This window comes from Guyanagaster necrorhizus (genome assembly GCF_019112545.1).
Source record: "Guyanagaster necrorhizus MCA 3950 unplaced genomic scaffold BT62scaffold_29, whole genome shotgun sequence".
NCBI classification, from domain to species: Eukaryota; Fungi; Basidiomycota; class Agaricomycetes; order Agaricales; family Physalacriaceae; genus Guyanagaster; species Guyanagaster necrorhizus.
In genome coordinates this window covers 473,153-494,331 of record NW_025064908.1, presented here as the reverse complement: position 1 = coordinate 494,331, position 21,179 = coordinate 473,153, and the positions used below count along the sequence as shown (strand labels likewise).

Here is a 21,179-nt window from a genome sequence, read left to right as displayed (position 1 = left end):
AAAAGTGACTTAACTTTGTTAATAGGCTTTTGCCACAGCACCACCAAGGAAAAAAAAATAGGGTCAATATGTGAGTGTACTGCTTAAGCTCACCAGTTCTGATGAGAATGAGAATGATAATATTGGTACAAATACAATTAAAAGGGTGAGAAAGTCACTAATGCACACTTCTCATAAGTGAGATTCCAGAGGACTCCTCCTTGGCAATCAGGACTCAAAGGGATGGGAGGGAGGGGCAAGAAAAATTTTCCGGTCGTAGAACAGACGAGAAATAGTGAGACGACAACGACGATACGACGACGGACAGATCTTCTGAGCTTAGTCAGGCATGAGCTTGCGAATGCCTCAACGTTCATGATCGTTTTACTAAGACTATATTAATATGTACTTGCCTAGATGATATTAGATTATCTCCGGCCACTCCCTCGATGGTCGTATTTCAGCTATATAAATACGGCGGTATTTTGGGTCAAAGGTGGTCATGATAGGAACCCATATCCATATCCACTGTACGTATCTGCCGCAGAGATTGAGATAGAGGAGGAAGTGACGGATCACGGAGTGCGGAGAGAGATCTATGTGTGTTTAAGATTGATTTGGACAGTAAATCACACATAACTAATTATATCTTTGACGAACACGTTTCATTGACCTATTTCTGGCCCAACACTTTCCCAAAAACTAAAAAAAAACAGGTGAGAAAGATTAAGAAACGCGGCGGGTGCACTCACGAGCATCGGTCAAGAAGATCTGGTGCAGTGGTAAAGGGCATCACTGCAGGAGCGCCGCTTTCGGTTTCATTGAAACGCATTTCTACCTCGTGACCTGGTTGGAACGAAAAAGGCTCCCATGTCGGTGTGATTGTCGGCTCGAATGTCTCGTTTGGATCCAGAGACACGACAAAGGCTAGGAAAGACTCGGCGAACGCTTTGTCGAAGTCCGTATTGTTGTAGGCGGGAACATCATTCGCACTCATAATGGAAGGAATGAGAACACGAGTAAAGATGTTATAGCAATGCACGTACGAGGGAAAGTAATAAACAACATCGCTTCCGTGGGTGCCCGGTGGGATTGCGAATTGACCCTGAGTATCCGACATTGAACATCACTGCATTCATTCATAGAGTGGTTGAACATGCCTTGAATGCCTTTCCTTTGAAAGCACGAAGCAAGAAATAAGTGGGGCAAACGAATATAGCTGCCGCAACAAAGGTCAGGCATTAGTATCCGCCATCGCAGGTTCTGAGGCATTGCACCTACATTCTCCCATTATGGCGGTGACCTGCTCGATTGGAGTTCCAAGACTAGCATATTTTGCAACAGCAACGTCGCGTTGCTGAGTGCTCAGGGTCGGAAATAGTTGTGTCAGATAGTCAGGAACCTGGACAGTGTTTGCAGTACTCAAGTCGACGAAGCTGAGCCCCTCATCTGAGTTTGTAACGGACATGACAACCTCCTTGAAGGATGATTAGACACCAGTCGAGAAAATCGGTGGCTGCTAGCTTACGCCATTGACTTTTCCTTCCCCTAAAGCTACCGTCGGCCGTTGCCTTATGAAATCTCCATCAACAACTGGCACAAATACGTAGGTGCCGAAAAACCCGCTGATACAAAGGTCAACATTGATCTCTTCGAGAACCCCTGCGTCAGCATTCCTCAGGCATGTCAACGAAGAGGCCGCCGAGGTACAGCTTGCCTACGATTTTAGAGACCAATGCAACAGCCTAAAATTGCGAGTACCTACTTCGTCCTTGATACCACGGTGTTGTACAGGAACTAGAACATACATGTCAGCACCTCGTATAATTCTAACTCGCACGGAGATACTGAACCTCCGGAACCACATCGTTATACGCATATTGTGAAGGCAGGAAACTGGAGCTTGTTATTGCACCTCTGAACAAAGGCGGAAACGTCTGTCCACCATTGGCAATGACTTGCTGAAGAACAGAACCAGCACCTAGAATACGACTACATCAGATGATGGGTTATTGAATACACGCAATTCCCACCAGCAGATTCGCCCCAGATAGTGACTCGGCTTGGATCTCCACCGAACTTGGTGATCTTCGGCGGATCGGTAAATATGACGGCAAAGCAGATGCAGGAAAAAGGAAAAGCCCACGTGTTCCTGGACCCACTGAAGCGCAAATTGTTGATCCACTGTCTCAGAAATATCAGCGCGTACCCAACCGCAGACACACAAAACCTACGAAGGCCAGCATTCAATACGCCATTTGCTTTAACTGACTCTCCAGCCAGGAATCCAAACAATCCCAAACGATATTGGATAACCACGGCAACGACTCTGTCGCCAGATTCAAGGACTAGGTCGTTCCCATCGTAAGGGTCGGCGCCACCAGAAACATAACTGTAGTCACATTCAGATAAGACTCCTCGATAAATAGTAAAGCATCATACCCTCCTCCATGAATCCATACGACGACAGGTAAATTTTTGCTAGAAGTTCGAGAATCGAGCTGCCCAGGCAGATACACACTGAGAATAGATAAATGACAGCTACAATAGACGCCGAAACATGTTCGCGACCCACTTCAAGAAGAGACAGTCTTCAGATTCTGCAACAGAGGGGGCCCTTTTGTTTGCAGGAAAAGGATTTGTGGCATCGGCGCCTGTTCCTGCATGCAAACATTCGTCCGGTTCTGACGTAGCGTCCTGTATGCCATCCACAAAGCCCGGTGTTCGGGGTGCTTGCCACCTCAAGGAACCTGAACAAAGGTACCTTGGGAACAGAGCTATATAGGAAGTGCCTTTAAATCACGCACCAGTGGGAGGCGCCGCGAATCGCACCCCAAGAAACTGAGTGTTGTTGGATATGCTGGGATCGAATACTCCTCGATATTTAGCATATCCAAGGTCAATCACAGGAGAGGACTGTGCGACGCAAAGCAGGGAGATTGCGGCGAGCTGGACGAAACTGAAAAGAAGAGTTGGAGGCTGCATCGTTGGCAGGAGAGGATATTTGGATCTTCGACTATATATGCACCGTTGGTTGCAGCGCGAATGGTCATGATACTTGTCTGCTGACCAACAGCCTAATCGACGTCTTGCAGAAAGGACTTGACTAGAAGTCTACATTCCCGTGCATAGCGGGGACAGAGATGCTCTGGGATTCTCGGATCGAGACGCAAGTTCTGAGGCTTCTCGTCAATAGTAAGATCTTCGGTCTCTGGTGTCAGGCGGACACACCAGTAATAGACTCCAGAAATGCGTACGCCGGTCTGATGTCGCCCGCAGTACCGCTTTGATTTTGGCCGATCCTTACCGGCGATGATACCTGAGCTCGACCAGATTTTCTTGTCTTCCGTGGCGACCCATCGAGCCTTGTATGGGGAGATCTTTGGTGTCTTCCTATACAGACGATGGTTTCATCGAAGCCGGGCAGGCGTTACATCCGAGAACCCACCTGTGTGACCTTAAACATCTCCTTGTTCGATGTAGCATGCTTCACGTCCAAAAGCCCTATGCTAGACAGTTCGTGCAAGCTGTCGGAATATACTTGGGCGGCTTTTGTCTCTTTAGGAAGTTCATGAAGCAGTAATCAGAAGCAGGACACGAAAAAAATTCAGCTACAGGCGCCGTTCAATCATGCAGTAATTCAGAGAGAAACCTGTCGAGTGGAGAAACATTGAAACAGTAAATTGGCCACCTCTGCTAGTACAGCTCAGGTAAATAAGTATAAACTAATCTACCTCGGTAGCTCGTTAATCGAAAAGTAAAGGTAGTGATGAAGCTCGTCAGTATCGTATCAGTACACATAAGTCAAGAGGGTGTTATGTGAGATAAGAAAGACGGCAAGGAGATGGATTTCAAGTTGGCTTTTGTTTTGGTGTGAGCCGGACGTACGCTCCGCTTGTACTCTGCCCATATCCTCCCAGCTAAACGGGTGCACGCGCTGTGCCATGTATGAGAGATACGAGTTAAGACGCGATTGGTGAGAGGTCCAGACAATCCTGTTAATGCGGGCAAGGATGGTGTGAGGCCGAGGTAAAAGTGAGACACGGATTGGGGCCAAGTGCCCCGGGGCCGTCAAAAAAACGTCGGATAAGTTGTAGAAAGGATCCCCAGAGGCGCAGAGGGACATCTGTGGAGTCTAGGATACAAGAAGTCTCTTTGATAAGTGATTTGATGGCGTGCTGCCAGAAGGAGTGATACGGGCAGGAAACAAAAACATGATGAACGGTTTCCAAGGCGTCGCACCCTCTTTGACAAATGGGGGACACATTTCCAAACCGTCGGAATCGGGTGTACGCAGGGTCTAACTGATCAGACCTCGCATAGAGTTGTATCAAGGCCGAAAACGCGGATGAGGCTCGCAAGTAAGGGTGGTCAGGAGGAGTATGCTGAAGCATCGTTGAGGAGGGACAGAAGTCAGGGTGAGAATAGGTAGCAGAAGTTGTTACGGATAGCATGTATGAGGGGATAGTTGTTTCAATATAGCCGTCATTTGAGGAATAAAGCATAAAAGAGTCCATAAAGAAGTAGGTAAGGGAGCGGGAGGTGGTCACATTTGTAAATATTGGGAGCCGGAGGTGAGACGGTCTGCAAGTGCGTTGAGCTGAGGTATGGAGGAGGAGTCAGTGTGTGCCGGAGTGTAAGTGATGGTGGGAGGGTGATGAGGAAGAGGTGAGTGTTGTAGGAGGTGAAGAAACCAGCGATAGAGAGATCGGCAGGGAGGGAAGACCATTGGTGAGGCAGTGGAGGCGAGTGGAGGGTGGACGATATAATGCGAGTTGAGATGAGATGGTCAGTGTACAGACGAGGGGAAGAAGGCAAATTAGGAGGTGGAGGAGGGAGGTTATATTGGTGTATGGTTGATGTTATTAATCCATAGGTTTCACCATGATAAACCCAGGCGGACGTATGATATACGGATTGTTCCTAAAGCCTAGGGAGAAGCAGATTTAATTTATCAAAAGGGAGCTGAGGCTGTGTTATTTCTATCTTTCATTTGGACATTGGCCAGGGGCCTTAGATAGATAGATTAGAAGTCAAGAGGCTCAGCATCATGTTCGACTAGTGATACCAGTTTACAGTATTATATTTTTACGATAATATATCGAGATTCGACCTACACATCCTTATTCGAGTTTCTCGCAAGTTGCGGCGATCTTTTCCATTTATTATGCATTGCATGGGAGGACAGGCCTCCAAGAAAGGACTTCGTTGTTCTCAACAAGATAGAATAGTATGCAATTGTCAACGAGTTCTGTGAGCGCTCGGACGGGAATGTCATGGCGAGGAGGAACCTGCATCAAGTAATAGATATGAGCGTTCGACGCCGCAATCGTTGCTACTAATCGTCGCCCAACAAAAGTGCCACTGAGAATGGTGAAATTGGAGACTCCCGTCATAGTGGCTGGCGGGAAGAGGTATTAGATGGTAGCGTTTTCAATATTGAAGTCAGGACTAAGAGGCATTCGTGAGAATAGCCAAGTAAAAATAAGTCTATTCACAAATTAACCAACGGTGAGGTGGTGCGAGGATGGCCACGGAAGAATTTAAAAACCTGCTCATGGTGGTCACTCTTCAGGACATCAATGAAGTCGAGCTGGGATACGGTTGGTAGGAGGACCAGCGGTAAAAGCCAGATATGTCGATGTAGCTATCATCTATAGCGCATCGTAAGAACAAAATAATGAAGCTAAACCCAAGTCAATATATAACATCACAGCGCAAGACACAACAGTGACCGTGACAATTCTGGGCCAATGCCCAGTAGTCACCCATATCAAGAGTGTCATCAAGCAGAGGTGACGAACGCTTACCGAGAAGACACCTCTGCTTGTGCCCGTACTATGTTAGATAAATATGAGATCATCCAACACACAGTGTCAACATCCATTATAACTGCAGACGAAGCCGGAAAACACATCTGCCGACCCATACCGAGACTAAAGATCGGTTAAGTTGGTGTCGCTACGCACACACGAAGGGGATCGTTAGTATGCGGCACGGAAACGCACAAAAGTGAACTCACATTCCCTTACTGGCTTTCGCAATAACACTCCACATAATGCTTCTATAATATGCTTGATTAAATATATCGACGCCATCAGGGAGGAAGCACAGCAGAGGCTAGTGCATTTTAGATGGTAAAAAACAAAACCTTAAAAGGTTTTGGTTTAGCAAAGCCTTTCTTGGTTCTGAAAAGGCCATCAGTAAAACGGTATGAAAAACTTTTCCCCCTATGGAACAATAGAATTGATGTACTTTTCATTTCACGGCGCTTAAAACAAGGACGTAAAAACTGATGCTGAAATTAAAACCTTTCAAGGTCCCATTTGAAGCTATCAAAAATGCACCAGCCTCTGCAGTGAATTGGTCTAAGTCAAGAAGCCACCCTACCCGTTCATATCCGTTTCCAAGTCCTGGACGGCGGGAAAATCATTCAAGTACAGTGAAGATATGAACCAAGATCCGCTTATTGGGAACCCTCTTGTGAATAGAAGTTCTCGATGAGCGCAGAAAAAACAGGTTCAAACCCGTCGAGTACCTAGCGTCTGTTACTAAAAGCCCAAGACCAAATCCAGGAAGATGCATTATGTGTCGATCCAGTTTATTATTAGGCTGTGATTGTACAGAAAGAAAGTGCTCGAAGCTCTGAAAAAAGGCCAAAAGGTAAGAACTTTTCACGGAAAGAAGAGACAAAAACATACAATACATACTACATACAGCACAAGCAAAACGATACATATAACCATACAGAGTCGTGGGTATCATGAGCAGCAAGTGGTTGATCTACCCGTCCCTTGCTCTAGGGTGAGACTGTTGTTGGGTTTCGATAGTTTGACACCCGGTGACTGCGCAGACAGGGATGTGAGACCCCTGGGGGGGAAACAACGAGGCGTATTTCGGCTCACCCGGTCGTCATCGAAGACACCTTTCTTGATTTTGTCTAGAATATCTTTTGCTGCCTGCTCGAAAGCGAGTTCCACATTCTGCCCCGACTTGGCGCTAGCCTCAACGAAGAGTAAGCCCTCCTCCTTTGCCCACTGTTCAGCTTCGGCCGTCGGTACTTGTCGTCGAGGAGAAGCAGATGAAGATCTATCGCTTGATGGTCCATCCGCCTCACAAAGGTCTACTTTATTGCCGACGAGTATGCATGTTAGATGAGGATCTGCATGTTCGCGAACATCGGCGAGCCATGATCGTGCATTTTTGAAGCCTCCAGAGCGGTCGTGAGCCAAGAACAAAGGAAGCGAAACAAAGCAACACACTTTTCCGAGATGTCACGTCATAAACCAAGAGACATCCAGCGGCGCCACGATAATACGAACGCGTGATAGACCGAAATGACTCCGTTCCAGCGGTGTCCCAGCCTGGTTACGCCGCAAAATCATAAGCGGTAGTGTAGATCTTCGAATAAGAGTCCACCAACATTGAAGTTTGATCACTTTGTTCTCTTCTGGTAATGTAATGAGCTTTGACCCGAATTCGACTCCTAGCTAAGATTAAAATCAAAGGCAAACATGTTGATGAGTGCAGGACAAGTACAAGATACATGCATCGTACCGTTGGATCCGGATTTGCCAAAAATCGCTGGTCAGTGAGCCGGATGAGCAGCGAAGATTTGCCCACTGCGGCGTCGCCTGTCTCGGTATGCGTCAGACTGATGAGGAGGAGTGGGATAAATGGAGCTCGCCAGTAATAATGAACTTGAGAACATAATGCCATGATATTCCCGCCATGGCTGGGCAGATCGTGGAAGGAAGGTAACCGTATGATGCAGCTTGGCTACAGCGGCAAAGTCCGGCTTTCGTCATATCAGTCACGTGTCGCCTTCTCAAAGAATACATTCCGGTTATTGCCGAGTTCCTCCTTCCCCAACACCGTTCACGATGAGCAACGCCTGGCGTAGCGTCTTTTCGTGAGTCTCGCAACGGAATTCTTCCTTGCTTTCCCTAATGATATTTACACCTTAGATTCAACAAGTACAGCGAAATAGCTGCTCGCGCCCTCCGCGCTTCCTTGAAGGAAGACCAACGTGTGCTCGCCGAAAAACGGGGGCTTACATCCTTGAAATACCAGAAGTGGGAGAATGGCCAGGGTGGTCAGCAGGTATGTGTCTTGCTCTTCCGGTGTGGATATAGGCTGATTGGGGCGTATAGGTGCTCTTGAATCCTGAACCTGAGACGAAGTAAGCTCGGGTAGGAGCTAGACGTAGCAAATTTGACAAAAATTGAACTTTCGCTTTCATCTCTCTGCCCAGTCCTTAAACGCGAACCCTCAAATGATTTTGATTGTCAAGACTGAAATTACATTTCGAGATGGATACGCTAACATCCTTTGCTCATCTCCAATAGCGCCAGTCATATCATCGAGGCCATCCTTGACTAGTCTGACGGCCAACGATTTTTGCACAAATAAAAACAGCGATGGTACTTGCATAGTCCATTGCTGCACCATCAATGACTAGAACGAGTCCGCCATTCTTTGCTCCTACAATCGAAGATATTCCAGTTTCGACCCTCCGCAATGCATTATCGTTCCTAGAAGAGATATATGCCAACAAAAGCTTCGCCTTCATCAAGAAATGCTACTTTCGGGAAAAAACTCCTCTACCGCGTGAACTATTTGCAGATAAACTGGCCTTGAACGATTATCTCCGCCCCTAATAACGATGATATTGAACTCTCGATCGATTAGGTTGGTACTGTGTCCGATAGCTATAAAACAATGTCAGCGAAAGTGAAGGCAATGGAAGTGAAATCCTACCAATAGCGGTTTCTAACTGGTGAGTGCCCTTCTTATTTCTACGTGCCTCGACTCGAAGTTCTTGTTAGGAGCAAGACCCAGACGACGCTCCGGACATAGTGATTGCTGGCGCGAAAGGTCGCCTCTAGCCTATCGCGCTCCTCTGATCCCACCAAGATCACGGATACCGTGGTTTTGACCCATGCCCAACCTTCGACCTCAGACGTGTCGTATTTCGTGCTACCTGAAACCAAATGCAGAACTTTTGGAACAGCCTTCCTTAAAGGAAGACAACCTACGAACGCTGCTGGAACTCAATGGGGGTGTATGCGAAGTGGTGACCGGCGTTGGTCTCGGCATGTTTGAGTAAAACTTGCTCCTTCTTGGGCTCACAGATACCTTATTATGTGCATCCGGTCCTCTCAGTACCGGGATATTCCATCAAGTGTGTACATGTCAGCGGGAGATGGCCAATAACTGATTGAACGGAGACAGATCCATTGACGAGCGCTCGCCGGTGTATTTCGCCGACAATCCAAAACATCTCGTGGAAGCCTGGGCCGATAACGGCGACGGCGTAGGCAGAGCCGGATTTGCGATTCAAGTCCATCGTTCAGCACTTCTCTATCACTGCTCGACCCATAACCTTCTTCAGGGACTCAGCGGCCTCTTAATACGGAAAATTGAAGGCAATTATAACAATGTCGTCGGATTTCCAGCTGCATCTTTCTTCCCGCTCTTGGACCTTTTAGTTGAAGAGGAAGCAGATTTTCTGGATGTATAATGCAAGTAGTCCAATATAGATGCCTGTTCTTGGCCATGATCATCACCCTACAACTCGGAAGATACATTTATTTCACCGTCATCCCCGAGGCACAGTGGTCTACAGTTGTTATAGGGTTTTTCGCTCACAAGTGGCCGGCCTAATGGTCTCTAGCTAGCCATACTAAGCGCGCTGGCATTCCACAGTGTTCTTTTTCACCGTCTGCTTCACAAGATTACGGACATAGATCAGGCCATCTTGACCGAAGACGCCGATCAGGACGAGCTCGAGTCTAACCTGTGCTTGGCCGATCTGATAGATGAGCTCGAGGGTCCTCGCTCCGTCCGTTTTCTGGATCTGAGCGTTGAATAGTACTGTGACTGTCTGTTAGTCAGTACTTCGTAAGCTAGGTGTTTTCTGTGCTTCGATAATGTCCAATAAGTCCAATAAAAACATCCAGTACATCACTGGGCATGCGCGCAGCAATAGCAGTTTGCCCAGCGGCAAGCAAGCTGTAGGGATCTCTGATGGCAATAAGAAACTTCCTAATTCCATCGTTTCCATCTTGGTTGCTCTTGCTGCTGTTCGACCATCCCTTTCGTTAAGACCGTAATTAATCGTCGGCTATCTCTGCCTTGTCGGGGTCCATCGTCCTCTTGGCAGCGTCTCGGCGGTCGTTCCACATAACTACTAGGCGGCGTTGGACCATACGCGGACACTAAATGATCATCTGCCGCGTTGATTTAATGGCATTGGCTTGCATTCGCTTCCCTATATAAACTTGTCCGATGCGACTACCTCACCCTCAGAGCTGGTTCTCTACACACACTACTACCTAACCTTCATAAGCCCGGTGCTTAACCTACCACAACTGCTACCATCCACCATGCGCCTTTCTTCTGCCAGCTCGTTCTTTATCATCTGCACCCTCTATTTCTTGCTGGGTGAATGTCGGTTAGTGTTCCTTCTTTCAAGAAGGGAATCATGTTTTCACTTTGTGTACAAGACCATTGGATGAAGCTATGGAAATAGCAGAATCCCATTCATCCACGCCGTCCAGTCGGTTGACGTCACGCCAATTCGAAGGACTCATCTCTCGAAGCAAACAATCGAACGCTAACTCCGGCTCTACAAAAGATGGAGGCGGGAACGCTGGTACTGGGGGGTCAAGTTCAGGCGGGCAGACAAACCCTACTCAAGGCTCTTCAACAAATTCCAAGAATAAAGAATGTCAGGAGATAGATGATGATGAGGTCCCAGACATATGATGAGGCCGCAAGCATTGCGCTTGACGTTACGTTCAGTAGCACAGTTGTAACTGAGGATCTTATGTATTCATTTGTCTCTGCATTTCCTTCAAATCCATGAGACGGTCTTTGTTTGCCTCTGAGGATGTCACAGCGAGATGAAGGATTGTAGTCTGGCGTATTCTGTGCCCGGCGTTGACCAGTTATTTATCTACTAGTACTACTGTGCGCTGTTGCATCGCTGTGCCTTTGCATCTTCAATTGTATCCATGACCTCAAGAAGACTCTGGGAGCTTAATCCTGATTCCTGCTGCAAAGTGCATATGGTGTTTCCTTTTCATTCTCGCTTGCCCGGACCAATTGTCTGGGTGGACAAACTGCACCCCGGGGCCCATTTGCTTGACGGATGACTCCAAACCATCTCGTTCGACATGATCCGCAACGTGTCCACGGTTAGAGCTACATCGATGCAGTGCTGGTACCAGTTGAGCCTCATATTTCATATTCTCTACAGATATCGTCCAAAGTTGCAATGCGAGGGGAAAATAGCGGTCCAGGGTGAGGATCAGAGAGCGATTGAGTGACATAGTCCTCGAATGACCGGCCTCGTGGTGAAAAACACCGATGTTTTCATCGAAATATTGCATCGCCGTAGCGTGCGCATCTCCTCGTCGCTCAGAACATTGATCCGTACATAATACAGTAAGATTATTCCATATCAGTATAGTATCGACACTTGGGAATAAGGCATCTCATCTACTACTATCGGTCATGACCGCCCGCCCAATCTTCATCAGGAGGATTTCTAGTAACCTCAACCACCCCCTTCCGGTCCATCATAGCACCTGCATCACTCGCCTCCACGCCCGCTTTCTTCAGATCATCCACCAGCACCTTGCTCAACCCCAGCACATCGTGCGGAATCCATATCCATGGCTGCTCCACGTACGTCGAAGGATGATCGAACGCATGTTCATCCTGGTCAGCTTCGTCATCGCTTTCTTCATCTTCAGCAGCCTCCGGAGGCTCTAATATAGGACGGCGGCTGTCCGTAGACTTCGTTCGAGCTGACTTTTCAGAACCACTCGTTTTTCCACTGCTACTGGATTGCTGGGATGTGGTCGACTCCCTGGATACATTGGAGCCTTGCCGAGCCAGCTCAGGAGAAACGCGACGGCCAACACCGCTAGCCTCTGCCATGTCAACTACCTCGTGAATTTGGACGTCTTCTTCTTCTTTGTCTTCATTCGAATTCCATTCCTTTGAACTCTTCGGTGTCATCTCATCCTCGAACGCGACCTTGGGTTTCAAGGTATCGAACTTGTTCTTCGTCTTCGGTAGCAGCTTCATCCGTTTCCTGATCTTTTTCATATCTATGAAATAATGAGACAATGGTACAGGAAGCCACACAACAAAAAGGCTCACCCTGTCGGCTGAACAAATCTAGTTCTATATCCGTAGAAGACATACCAGCCTTCTCTTGCCGCTTTTTTTCATACCGCTTGACCATTTTCTTCGTCGCCAAAGACATGGGAAGATACGTGGTGATAGCTTTGCAGAATTAGACTGCTGCATAATTTTAACAACTCGCGCAACTTACGATCAAAGCTGTGATGTATGTATATTTGAACACAAATGGTAATCGCCACGAGGATCAGCATGAGGACACCCTCGATGATAGAAGATGTTCTAGTAACCGAGACCTTCAAAAAGAATAGACATGCTAGACAGATTTGCTGGATATATAAGCCGACGACTATTGATAGATTTATACTTCATCGGCAACAGCACCGTGATCATATAGAAAAAGTAGCTCACAAAGATTCGATACTGCCATAGGGAAATACAGTCCGCCCGTTTCCAATTGATCAGGCTGGTCAAAGACCTGTGTACAGACTGAAAAAACATCAATAGTTGTACGACATCATAACAAACGGGCTCACTTACGGAATTTGAACGCAAGATAGAACATGATATAACCTGAATAGGTTGTCAGTCATATACAAATATAAAGCGAGGTCTTGGACGAACTGATCAACGCCATCACGTTAATAAGCGGGTTCAAGACGCTATAAGCGAACGCAATCGTCGCTAATAGAGATAGCCTCGGAAGGATAACACCGAAATCAACCTGCGTCGACGATTAGTTCACGAATTACACATTCATATGAGAGAGCACCGAACCGAGGGCATCATAAAGGTAACCTAAGAACAGACAAAAGCTAGCATCACAAGGATAAAATGGAACCACGCTACGCACTGAAAATGCTTGTCTTGGTGTGCGCCCCAAAAACCACTTCCTGATGTAGTGCATGACAAGAGGCATCAACTGTGCCAACGCACCTCCCGCGCCAGCAAATCCTTGCGCAACTGAATATCATAGAGCACCTCAGCAAGTACATAAATAAAAAGATAGAAGATGGAACGAACGCATATAAGTCAAGAAGAATATGGAGGCGCCGGGAAGTTGTTGAGCAAGCTGCTGTACTGTCTGTGTAGGCTGCTCGATGATCTGCCATTATAAATCAGTCTGGTCATGTATACAAGACGACAGGCGCTGATTCACATCTTGGATAGCTACGAGACGGACACGATATTAGTATGTGAGGCACCGTCGACGAAAATCACGAACCACTTGTGATTCCAGAACTCAGAGTTACAATGAGGAAACCGTGGCTAAGAGAGTAAGCCTCATAAGCACTGACTTAACGAGACACTCGTTCGCTTACATCAAGAGGAATAAGAAAAATCGACGATAAACACTGACAGATATGAGCGAATACCGAGGTATACATTCATACCAAGCCAGGGCTGGATGTCAGGCGTTAGGTGATGTGAATCAACAGAGTTGGACGACGCACCACGTAGAATGAAAGGAAGCAATGCGAAGAGCCCAGCTAGAAGGGCCGGAGGAAGGACACCTTGGATGAGAGCGGGTACGGGATCCGGGGCTATAGTGCTATATTAGATGGATTGCTGACGTACCAGTTTTTCAGGGAAGTCGTACCTGTGCACACCCATCTCAACCAGCTGAGTATGATAAACTTTTCAACAGAATGTCGTCAAACTTGCTGAGGACACTTACCGCACTTTGACACAAAGATCATCTATGTTACTCAACGTTCCGATGAAAGTCACAGGAAACGCCCAGCCGATGATGAGCCCGATAGTAGCAAGCCAAGAGGTGAGATATCGACCGCGCATCTCAAGGGCGCCATCATCAAGATTGCGCCACACGACATCTTTGGGATGCGCCTCCATCCATTTGTCGATCATAGTTAGAGGCTATGTTTCCCATAAGAATCATTTGTTTTGAGAACAAAAAAGCCAGCTTACTTCGTGGTAGCTGACGCACTGTGCAAGCACATGAGCCCCAATCTGCAAGTTACATCGCACAAATGCGCTTCCGAGAAATTTTCCTTCGCCTTTTTCCCGTTCTTCCTCGATGGCAGAGTTTAACCGTGAAATCTCGTCCTGGAATCAAAGTCAAAACCTACAGGCGTAGACATGAATCTGGAAGGACAAACTCTGCACCAATCCAACGTATCGACTTTATGACCAAAAAGCCCCAGGAAACCAGTCCTGTGAGTCGGCCGTTTCGTTAAAGGGACGAGATCGTCCAATAGCTCATGCGAAGGCGGGCACGATACTAGCTCCTCATCCTCTTTACTTTCCTCGTCTTTCGGTTTCCTCTTGAAAGCCTTTTTATGCGCAACTTGCTTGGCACGCCACGCTTTCATCGCTTGCTTCAGGACATCAGCCTCCGCAGATTCAAGCTTATGACATAGCTCTTGGCGTTCCTCGAAGAGCTCGTTCAAAATCTTTTTATCGCGATAGAACCACACTCTATCCACTCCCCCGGGGATGAAACTCGCGAATTCACGCATGTCGTGCTCGTTTGCCAATTCGTTTGGGACGGAAGTGATGAGGACCGTACGTGCCTGTGCAAGGCGAGAATGAGACTTGCTGATAAGAAATTGGTGTCGCATGTGTATAAAATGGAGCATTTCGCGCCGGATGAGGTAAAAGACAAAGACTAGAGCAGGACGCCGTCAATCGGACATGTGGCAAGAAGTTTACCGACCATTCTTACAAGTCAGAAGATAGACGACGACTATGTGCGCGGCAAAGCGCTTTTGGTCCTGTTCGCTGCTGATACTGAGAAGGAGGATAAGCATATACCATGATCACAGGCAGAGTCAACGCACTTCGACCAACTAATGCGCTCTAGGCCCGTATTGGACGACTGCACGCCAACGACGTTGACCGGAACGATGGTGACCATAGTTACGAATGTGAAAACGGCGAATATCCATATTAGCATCCTGACGAAGCGAAGAAACATATATCTGCAGGAATATGAGGCATATACATAGCTACGTTCAACAGTGCACGTACGAGTCCAATCCATTCTTGTGGATCTGGGAACGAAATGAGCGTCAAGGACGTTGCAAAGAGACGCTACGGCTCACGATATCCTCGGGTGGCGACATAATAAGGGCAGGGACCCATCGCCATAAGCCTTTCGGTAGCTCCTGTGCTCGTTTACTGTATCCACAACGTCAGAAAAGCGGAAACGAGCGAAGGATTGCACGGCGCACTCTGGAGGTGGAAGGTACGTCCGAGGACTATATATCCTTCCCAATTTCTGTTTCAAGATAAGAAAAGATCCAACTTCAGCCGCAAGAAGGCCGCCATTGACGACCAGCGCCGTGATAAACGTCTTGGTAGTGTTTTTGCTGCTTGCCTGCTCTGCAGTAACAGACATAACGTAGGCCAAGGAGAAAACAAGAAAAAGAGAAGCAGAATAGTGTTGCTTGTAGTTTACGCATTGCCATGCCGTATTGTCCCCATTCCTGTCATGTGCTGTGTGATTGTTGCTGGCTCCGAATACGTCATCCTCCGATAATCACCCTTCCGGAAAACAATAAGGTGGGCGCCACAGCACAAATAGGCCAACAAAATTCCAGTGGATGCGGTGGTGCAAGTGCAAGTGGTGGTGCATTGCGCAGTACAAGTTTCAAATGGTGCACTTGTGATTATTGTAGCACTGCCACTGGACTTAATTTATCTTCCGGTAGTTGGACCCATAGCGGTACATAGCGAAACCAATTTTTATCTACAGAGATGTATTTACCAGTCATCGCTGAAGATAATATCTATAATTCTGTCTGCCTTCTCTTCTGCGGTCAGTAGCGCGAAAGAGGAATCTGACAGCTCAGATATATGAGCATCCCCATACCTCGCAGCTGCCCAAATCGCCAATATTTCGTCGTTGCTGATTGGCAGTCAGGTAAGTGGGAAGGGGATATGAAAGGAGGTCACTTACGCAGGCGCAGCGTCTATCTGTTTTAGTAAATCATGTTAGCGACTATGCAAATGGATCACAAGAAAAGTACATACCTGTCTACCTCCATACCTAAGTGCGGCGTCATTCAACCAGGCAACAAAGAACCTAATTTTCTCTAGACACCCAGAATTCAACACAAGCTAAACAGTAGAATTCAATCCATACCTCTGTTCCTCTTCGCACCCAAAAATTGGAAATGCCTGCCATACCCTCCTTGTTCCCGAGTCCGTTCTTCATGCAGGCGCCACAACGTCAACGTATTCGGAATCTTTGCCTTGTTCGACCACACCTTTGCGAGCGCCAGCGAAGTAAATTCCGCATACGAAAACGACTGCATGCCAACATTGACTGAAACAGTGTCGTCAGTAAGGCCAAAAAGGTGTTCTGATAACGAGAGTCCTACTATTGATAAATCCAATGGTGGGCTCTTCAATATAGAACACATCCAGATGAAGAGAGCGAAGGTGAGTACCATCCGTCACGATAGGCTGGGGAATACCAGGCGGCGCCCGGTCATTCGGACCCAGTGATGAATCGTGATATTGACGCAAGAAGGGGAAAGAATACTTGAATCCCGTGGAGAATACTATGTGATCTATTCCAGTGATGATCTGTATAACCAGCAGTCGGCGACAAGATCACAGTAAATGAGACTGGACATCTTACTGTTCCGTTGGATAATTCCACCTTGCCGGTAGATATATCCGATGTCGGGTGGAAGCGCTTAATCTCGCCGATGAAGGTGGTGTTTTCGGGTACCCGTCCAAGCTGAGCCTCTCGGGGAAAATGAGGCACAGTACCTTGGATGCAGTTTAAAGTGATATCAAAGGTCCTGGAATATGACAAACGCACTGTTATCAGGCTAGCCAGGAAAAAGAAACCAAATAAGAAACCGAGACAGAAGATGATTGTTGACGCGTTGACGCACCCTAGTGGACAAATAAACTTTCCGAGCATGAAAATTGAGATCTCTCGCTATTTCTCCACCGCTCGTCTATCCAAAAACGATGGTCAGACACTCAAACTGAGGCATCAAAAATCCTTACCCCAGCGCCAACGACCAAAACTGTCTTGTTCAAGAACGGCTCCGGGCGCCTGTACTGGCGCGAGTGTTGGATGCTTCCAGGAAACTGCGCGGCCCAAGCTGCCAGCCCGTCGATGTTGGGAATGTTTGGTGCATTGTACCGCCCAGTAGCTACGACAACGGCATCAAAATCCTGTCGAAAAGATGAGCTTTCGCGAAGATACACAAAAACAGAGGCATACCTCGGTCCACCAAGTTGCCTTCGATGTCCGGTCTCCTGTCTGAACAAATCTTTTCAAAGTAAGCGTCCAGCCCACGTGCTGGCCATCTCGGAATTGTTTGTCGATCAGCTCGACTCTTGTGGAGTACGAAACGTTAGGATTATTATCGTTGGTGTTGACTCCGTGCCACGATGCAAAAGCCCGGACGTATCTCTGCAGGGTTTGGTGGGGCAAGGCTACAGAATTTGCGAGTCATTTTTTCAGACTTTATATTTTGTGATATGATAGAGACGAACACCAAGGAGTGCCTTCAGGCCATGGGGTTTCCCTTATCTGTTGATGAGGCTTCGGTCTCGTGAGTACACGACAGTCTTCGAAAAGATAAGGTTGGACTCACAGAGGGTGCATTCGACTTCAAGGATGCCCAAACAGGCTTGGGTTCCCTGTGGTTCCGTCGTCTATCAAGAAGAATGGTAGCATCCTCATCGACATATTCCTCCGTATAGGGAAGATTCGCTCCCTTTGGCGGCAACGACGGGACAAAGTCCCCCACAGAGGGGTCTGCATTAGGAACAGGGGCATCGAGTGGGACTTCCTCGCTGTAGTGCCAGTTGCCTCCGGGTATATCGTCCCGCTCGAATAAGCGAACCTCGAATCCCGCTTGGACAAACTCTCGATAGCTTATGAGACCTCTGTACAGAAGTGAGTAGCCAATCAATGGCAGGGGAAAACAAATACCCAGGCCCAGCTCCGATAATTGCGATCTTGCGAATGGGCCATTTGAACTCGTAAAAATCATCCCGCACGGGATCGTCATGGAAGATGTCTGACGAAAGCGGCGTTTGTGAGACAAATTGTGCCGCGGCCAAAGACGCTGATAGAATCGGTACGAGAAAGCGCATCGTTGGTGAAGGTTTGGGTACAACCTCGAGTTGATATATATATCCCCTGCGCATGTTGCTGACTCGCGCGTTACCAACGAAAGATGGCGCGACCATCTGTGACTTCTCCTCATATTTCCGTGATACGTACTAGATAAGCCATTGGTCATCTTACCAAAGCCGCAGGGCTCCGTCTAATTGTAAGAATCTAGGGCTAGAGCGTACAATCCGGAAACTATAGAAAATTGTGCCAAAGTTGTGAATCGCGAATCTGGCCGACAATTGGCGTTTTGGAAGAGATCACAAGCGCGTATCTATTTTGAAGAGCATGAATTGGCATTTCTTTTCCTGGCTACGTCCGATCCAGTACTAGTATAAATGCTTAGCAGAATATTTTAACTTTTTAAGGGGACTTGCTAACCGGATGACCTATTATATAAGCGCCTTTCAACCATGAAACACGGCTTGTTCGAAGAGCGAACAAGCCCTTTTTCGTAGACCTGTGAGAGGCTGTGACCTTTTTGTGGAGACTGTCCCCGGTACAAGTAGTGTAGTAGTGGTCGAACGGTCGGATGCTTTCTGCGCCGTTCTTGGCAAACAAGGCAACACCACAGACCAAGAAGAAACCATGCCGCTGTAAACATCGCATTGGTTGTCCGGACCAAGCGCATCTCACGGAGTTGGATGACTTTGTAGGGGCTTGTTACAGATATGTGTATGCTACTCCTGTATTACTACAGGACTATCTGTCCTAACTTTGGTGCTATGCACAACCTGAAGTAAAGTACTAGAATTCAAAGCTGTTCGGGCAGGGAGAGCCTGGAGAGAACCAGAGATCATTAATCTCGGGGATGAGAGCAGTAACATCTTGTGTAAAATGAGGCCGTCGATAAATGAGAGTATTATTAGCGCCGCGTGACGTCCTTCCGTCGGAGTACCTCGATCCCGATTCCCCAAAGTATAAGACAAATAGACGAGTGAAGTGCAGCGACTGGCAAGTTCAAGTAAGCCTTGTAGGCGGAGAGTCGGAGACCTTGGGTTGCTTCAACATGAACTTATGAGGAATCGAGAAGTCGTTGCAAAAACCGCGGAAGCCGACCTTTTGGCCAGCGGTCAAAAACATCCACAAGCGACCGTTCTGCTACAGCGTCAACAGCGTCGATAAGGTCTATACAAGATTCGGAAGAACAGAGTCTGAGATTTACATAGTAAAATTTCACATAATCCATCTGTGGAAAAAATCCCAAAAAAAAAAAATTCGTAGAATTATCGCACCGGCCCGCCAAGGCATTTGGACAACAACTATAAACTGGAGAAGTACGCGCGTCGTGCGCGTCAGGATCCTCGTTAGCACTCTTTATACCGTTTTTCGTCATGGTTGCCAGTACATCAGAGCAGGTACTTATCTCTTCAAGTTGAATTTCAAAGTGTACTAACGATTTTCTATAGCTGTCTGCTCTAGCCAATACTACCGTCAGTACGTTGGGTCATGCACCACTGTAATGGAAGAAGCTGACGGACGTTTGGGTTCGCAGTCGTCCACCCTCTCGTTCTCCTCTCTGTCGCGGACCACCATGCTCGGGCTGTCTCACGAAACTCTCACAAGCGCGTCGTCGGCGTCCTATTAGGACAGGACAACGGCAAGACCATCAACGTCGCCAACTCATTCGGTATACCATTCGAAGAGGACGAAAAGGACAGCAAGACATGGTTTCTGGATCATAACTATATACAAGGGATGTATGAGATGTTCAAGAAAGTTAACGGTGCGCATTGTATAGGTGCTTTCAGGATTCAACATTACTGAAATGGGGCTTCTTTGCAGCAAAGGAGCGGTTGATTGGCTGGTATCACTCAGGTCCCAAGCTAAGGGCATCAGACCAGGAGATAAACGACTTGTTCAAGAAGTTCATTGCTCGTCCTGTCATGGTTATTGTAGATGTGCGGCCGACGACCGTGGGGATACCTACGGATGCTTACTTTGCAGTTGAAGAGATTAAAGATGTGCGCTCATTCCCATTTATTTCTTAATGAATTAGCGTTGATCAGTAGACAGGATGGTACGGAGACACGGAAAACGTTTCAACACGTTCCATCGGCAATTGAGGCTGAAGAGGCGGAAGAGATCGGTGTCGAGCATCTACTACGCGACATTAAGGATTCGACAACGACGACACTAGCAACGCGGGTGACAGAGCAGCTGGCGTCCTTACGGGGTCTGCAGTCGCGAATGAGTGACGTCCAAAAATATCTTGTCGAGGTTGCTGCCGGGAAGATGCCCGTGAACCATCAGATAATATATCATCTCCAAGACGCTCTGAATCTTCTACCCAATCTCGCAGATCCGACGACTACACAAAGCTTCGCTTCGAGCACGAATGACGAGCTGCTCGTGGTATACATGAGCAGTCTGCTTCGGGCGGTGATTGCGCTGCATGCGCTGGTGGACAATAAGTCGACTATTGGCCGAACAGAGTTCGAAGAGGGCGCTCCTGATGAGAAGAAACTGACAAAAGGGGATGGCAAGAAGGGCGAGAAGGACGAGAAGGAGGACGTAAAGGCTAAGGAGACGAGCAAAACTGACGGGGATCAAAAGGGGCTGTAAATGTATTCATTTTCCGTTCACTTTTGTTGTTCAGTTGGCGTTTTTGGATGAACGTGAGAGAACGGATGCCTCATGGCTAAGCTAATCGCGAGTCAGATTGCTTTCAAGAAACAACTGGCAATATTCACTCAGAATTTTAAAATTTCTGTGGTAATCTGTGTTGTTTTGGGGCGTATCGGTCACGGCTCTAGGCTCAGTTCTGGTACAGAATCTGGCCAAAAAAGAAACTGATGATGGGAAAATAAATATTATATAGCCGAACGGCATGGTGCAGAGAAGAATGCTTATATCCAAAACTGGAAGTACCATCTGACTCATCACAGCTTTTTTTTTTGGTCGCTTCCGAAAAAAAAGCGAACTGCCTCATTTC

The 21,179-nt window shown here is 47.4% G+C and overlaps 13 protein-coding genes across 13 annotated transcripts; 3 read left to right on the top strand and 10 right to left on the bottom strand.

Annotated features, from left to right (window-relative positions):
• Positions 1-631: 631 nt before the first annotated feature.
• Positions 632-3,135, bottom strand: BT62DRAFT_1037414 (alpha/beta-hydrolase). The gene is made up of 13 exons (XM_043178396.1): positions 2,787-3,135; positions 2,555-2,729; positions 2,422-2,499; positions 2,214-2,371; positions 2,126-2,163; positions 2,013-2,067; positions 1,833-1,960; positions 1,508-1,696; positions 1,261-1,456; positions 1,140-1,198; positions 1,026-1,084; positions 732-971; positions 632-681 (listed from the first exon to the last, which is right to left on the bottom strand). The coding sequence occupies exons 1-13, from the start codon at positions 2,962-2,964 to the stop codon at positions 645-647; spliced, it is 1,590 nt and encodes a 529-aa protein (XP_043036029.1). The 5' UTR covers positions 2,965-3,135; the 3' UTR covers positions 632-644.
• A 574-nt stretch (positions 3,136-3,709) lies between these two features.
• BT62DRAFT_936081 (uncharacterized protein) lies at positions 3,710-3,932 on the bottom strand (the record flags this gene model as incomplete). The annotated part of the gene is made up of 2 exons (XM_043187064.1): positions 3,815-3,932; positions 3,710-3,754 (listed from the first exon to the last, which is right to left on the bottom strand). The coding sequence occupies exons 1-2, from the start codon at positions 3,923-3,925 to the stop codon at positions 3,710-3,712; spliced, it is 156 nt and encodes a 51-aa protein (XP_043036028.1). The 5' UTR covers positions 3,926-3,932.
• On the bottom strand, positions 3,714-4,690 carry BT62DRAFT_936080 (uncharacterized protein). The gene has a single exon (XM_043187063.1). It carries the CDS (start codon positions 4,494-4,496, stop codon positions 3,978-3,980), a length of 519 nt encoding a protein of 172 aa, XP_043036027.1. The 5' UTR covers positions 4,497-4,690; the 3' UTR covers positions 3,714-3,977.
• Positions 4,691-6,276: 1,586 nt separating this feature from the next.
• Positions 6,277-7,736, bottom strand: BT62DRAFT_936079 (ras-domain-containing protein). The gene is made up of 7 exons (XM_043187062.1): positions 7,667-7,736; positions 7,537-7,613; positions 7,403-7,469; positions 7,242-7,343; positions 6,885-7,189; positions 6,681-6,824; positions 6,277-6,624 (listed from the first exon to the last, which is right to left on the bottom strand). The coding sequence occupies exons 1-6, from the start codon at positions 7,710-7,712 to the stop codon at positions 6,741-6,743; spliced, it is 681 nt and encodes a 226-aa protein (XP_043036026.1). The 5' UTR covers positions 7,713-7,736; the 3' UTR covers positions 6,277-6,624; positions 6,681-6,740.
• Positions 7,737-7,830: 94 nt separating this feature from the next.
• BT62DRAFT_386478 (uncharacterized protein) lies at positions 7,831-8,288 on the top strand. The gene is made up of 3 exons (XM_043180746.1): positions 7,831-7,891; positions 7,947-8,082; positions 8,133-8,288. The coding sequence occupies exons 1-3, from the start codon at positions 7,863-7,865 to the stop codon at positions 8,163-8,165; spliced, it is 198 nt and encodes a 65-aa protein (XP_043036025.1). The 5' UTR covers positions 7,831-7,862; the 3' UTR covers positions 8,166-8,288.
• BT62DRAFT_386493 (uncharacterized protein) lies at positions 7,852-8,711 on the bottom strand. The gene has a single exon (XM_043180747.1). The coding sequence runs from the start codon at positions 8,549-8,551 to the stop codon at positions 8,339-8,341; it is 213 nt and encodes a 70-aa protein (XP_043036024.1). The 5' UTR covers positions 8,552-8,711; the 3' UTR covers positions 7,852-8,338.
• Positions 8,712-8,981: 270 nt separating this feature from the next.
• On the top strand, positions 8,982-9,537 carry BT62DRAFT_386502 (uncharacterized protein). The gene is made up of 2 exons (XM_043180748.1): positions 8,982-9,163; positions 9,210-9,537. Exons 1-2 carry the CDS (start codon positions 9,124-9,126, stop codon positions 9,500-9,502), a joined length of 333 nt encoding a protein of 110 aa, XP_043036023.1. The 5' UTR covers positions 8,982-9,123; the 3' UTR covers positions 9,503-9,537.
• Positions 9,538-10,355: 818 nt separating this feature from the next.
• Positions 10,356-11,375, bottom strand: BT62DRAFT_1010481 (uncharacterized protein; the record flags this gene model as incomplete). The annotated part of the gene is made up of 4 exons (XM_043177656.1): positions 10,356-10,421; positions 10,476-10,639; positions 10,692-10,768; positions 11,107-11,375. The coding sequence occupies 4 exons, from the start codon at positions 11,373-11,375 to the stop codon at positions 10,356-10,358; spliced, it is 576 nt and encodes a 191-aa protein (XP_043036022.1).
• A 121-nt stretch (positions 11,376-11,496) lies between these two features.
• On the bottom strand, positions 11,497-11,730 carry BT62DRAFT_824455 (uncharacterized protein; the record flags this gene model as incomplete). Its single annotated transcript, XM_043182374.1, has 1 exon — positions 11,497-11,730. A coding segment is annotated over one exon (234 nt), but the record flags the coding sequence as incomplete, so codon positions are not given.
• A 491-nt stretch (positions 11,731-12,221) lies between these two features.
• Positions 12,222-15,496, bottom strand: BT62DRAFT_905835 (DUF221-domain-containing protein; the record flags this gene model as incomplete). Its single annotated transcript, XM_043183613.1, has 20 exons — positions 12,222-12,484; positions 12,547-12,624; positions 12,676-12,708; positions 12,760-12,859; positions 12,913-12,933; positions 12,989-13,098; positions 13,159-13,240; positions 13,295-13,305; positions 13,361-13,404; positions 13,458-13,539; positions 13,590-13,679; positions 13,736-13,758; positions 13,814-14,013; positions 14,065-14,202; positions 14,256-14,764; positions 14,822-14,886; positions 14,937-15,077; positions 15,127-15,149; positions 15,201-15,276; positions 15,330-15,496. The coding sequence occupies 20 exons, from the start codon at positions 15,494-15,496 to the stop codon at positions 12,222-12,224; spliced, it is 2,256 nt and encodes a 751-aa protein (XP_043036020.1).
• Positions 15,497-15,811: 315 nt separating this feature from the next.
• Positions 15,812-18,776, bottom strand: BT62DRAFT_954907 (FAD/NAD(P)-binding domain-containing protein). Its single transcript, XM_043188324.1, has 14 exons — positions 18,626-18,776; positions 18,062-18,573; positions 17,721-18,015; positions 17,620-17,668; positions 17,345-17,559; positions 17,125-17,295; positions 17,007-17,072; positions 16,931-16,940; positions 16,745-16,878; positions 16,482-16,689; positions 16,244-16,426; positions 16,132-16,193; positions 16,058-16,074; positions 15,812-16,006 (listed from the first exon to the last, which is right to left on the bottom strand). Exons 2-14 carry the CDS (start codon positions 18,319-18,321, stop codon positions 15,862-15,864), a joined length of 1,815 nt encoding a protein of 604 aa, XP_043036019.1. The 5' UTR covers positions 18,322-18,573; positions 18,626-18,776; the 3' UTR covers positions 15,812-15,861.
• Positions 18,413-19,056, bottom strand: BT62DRAFT_386418 (uncharacterized protein). The gene is made up of 2 exons (XM_043180745.1): positions 18,626-19,056; positions 18,413-18,573 (listed from the first exon to the last, which is right to left on the bottom strand). The coding sequence occupies exons 1-2, from the start codon at positions 18,851-18,853 to the stop codon at positions 18,505-18,507; spliced, it is 297 nt and encodes a 98-aa protein (XP_043036018.1). The 5' UTR covers positions 18,854-19,056; the 3' UTR covers positions 18,413-18,504.
• A 466-nt stretch (positions 19,057-19,522) lies between these two features.
• Positions 19,523-20,896, top strand: BT62DRAFT_936074 (Mov34-domain-containing protein). Its single transcript, XM_043187061.1, has 5 exons — positions 19,523-19,602; positions 19,654-19,681; positions 19,740-19,970; positions 20,030-20,208; positions 20,261-20,896. Exons 1-5 carry the CDS (start codon positions 19,579-19,581, stop codon positions 20,807-20,809), a joined length of 1,011 nt encoding a protein of 336 aa, XP_043036017.1. The 5' UTR covers positions 19,523-19,578; the 3' UTR covers positions 20,810-20,896.
• Positions 20,897-21,179: the final 283 nt, after the last annotated feature.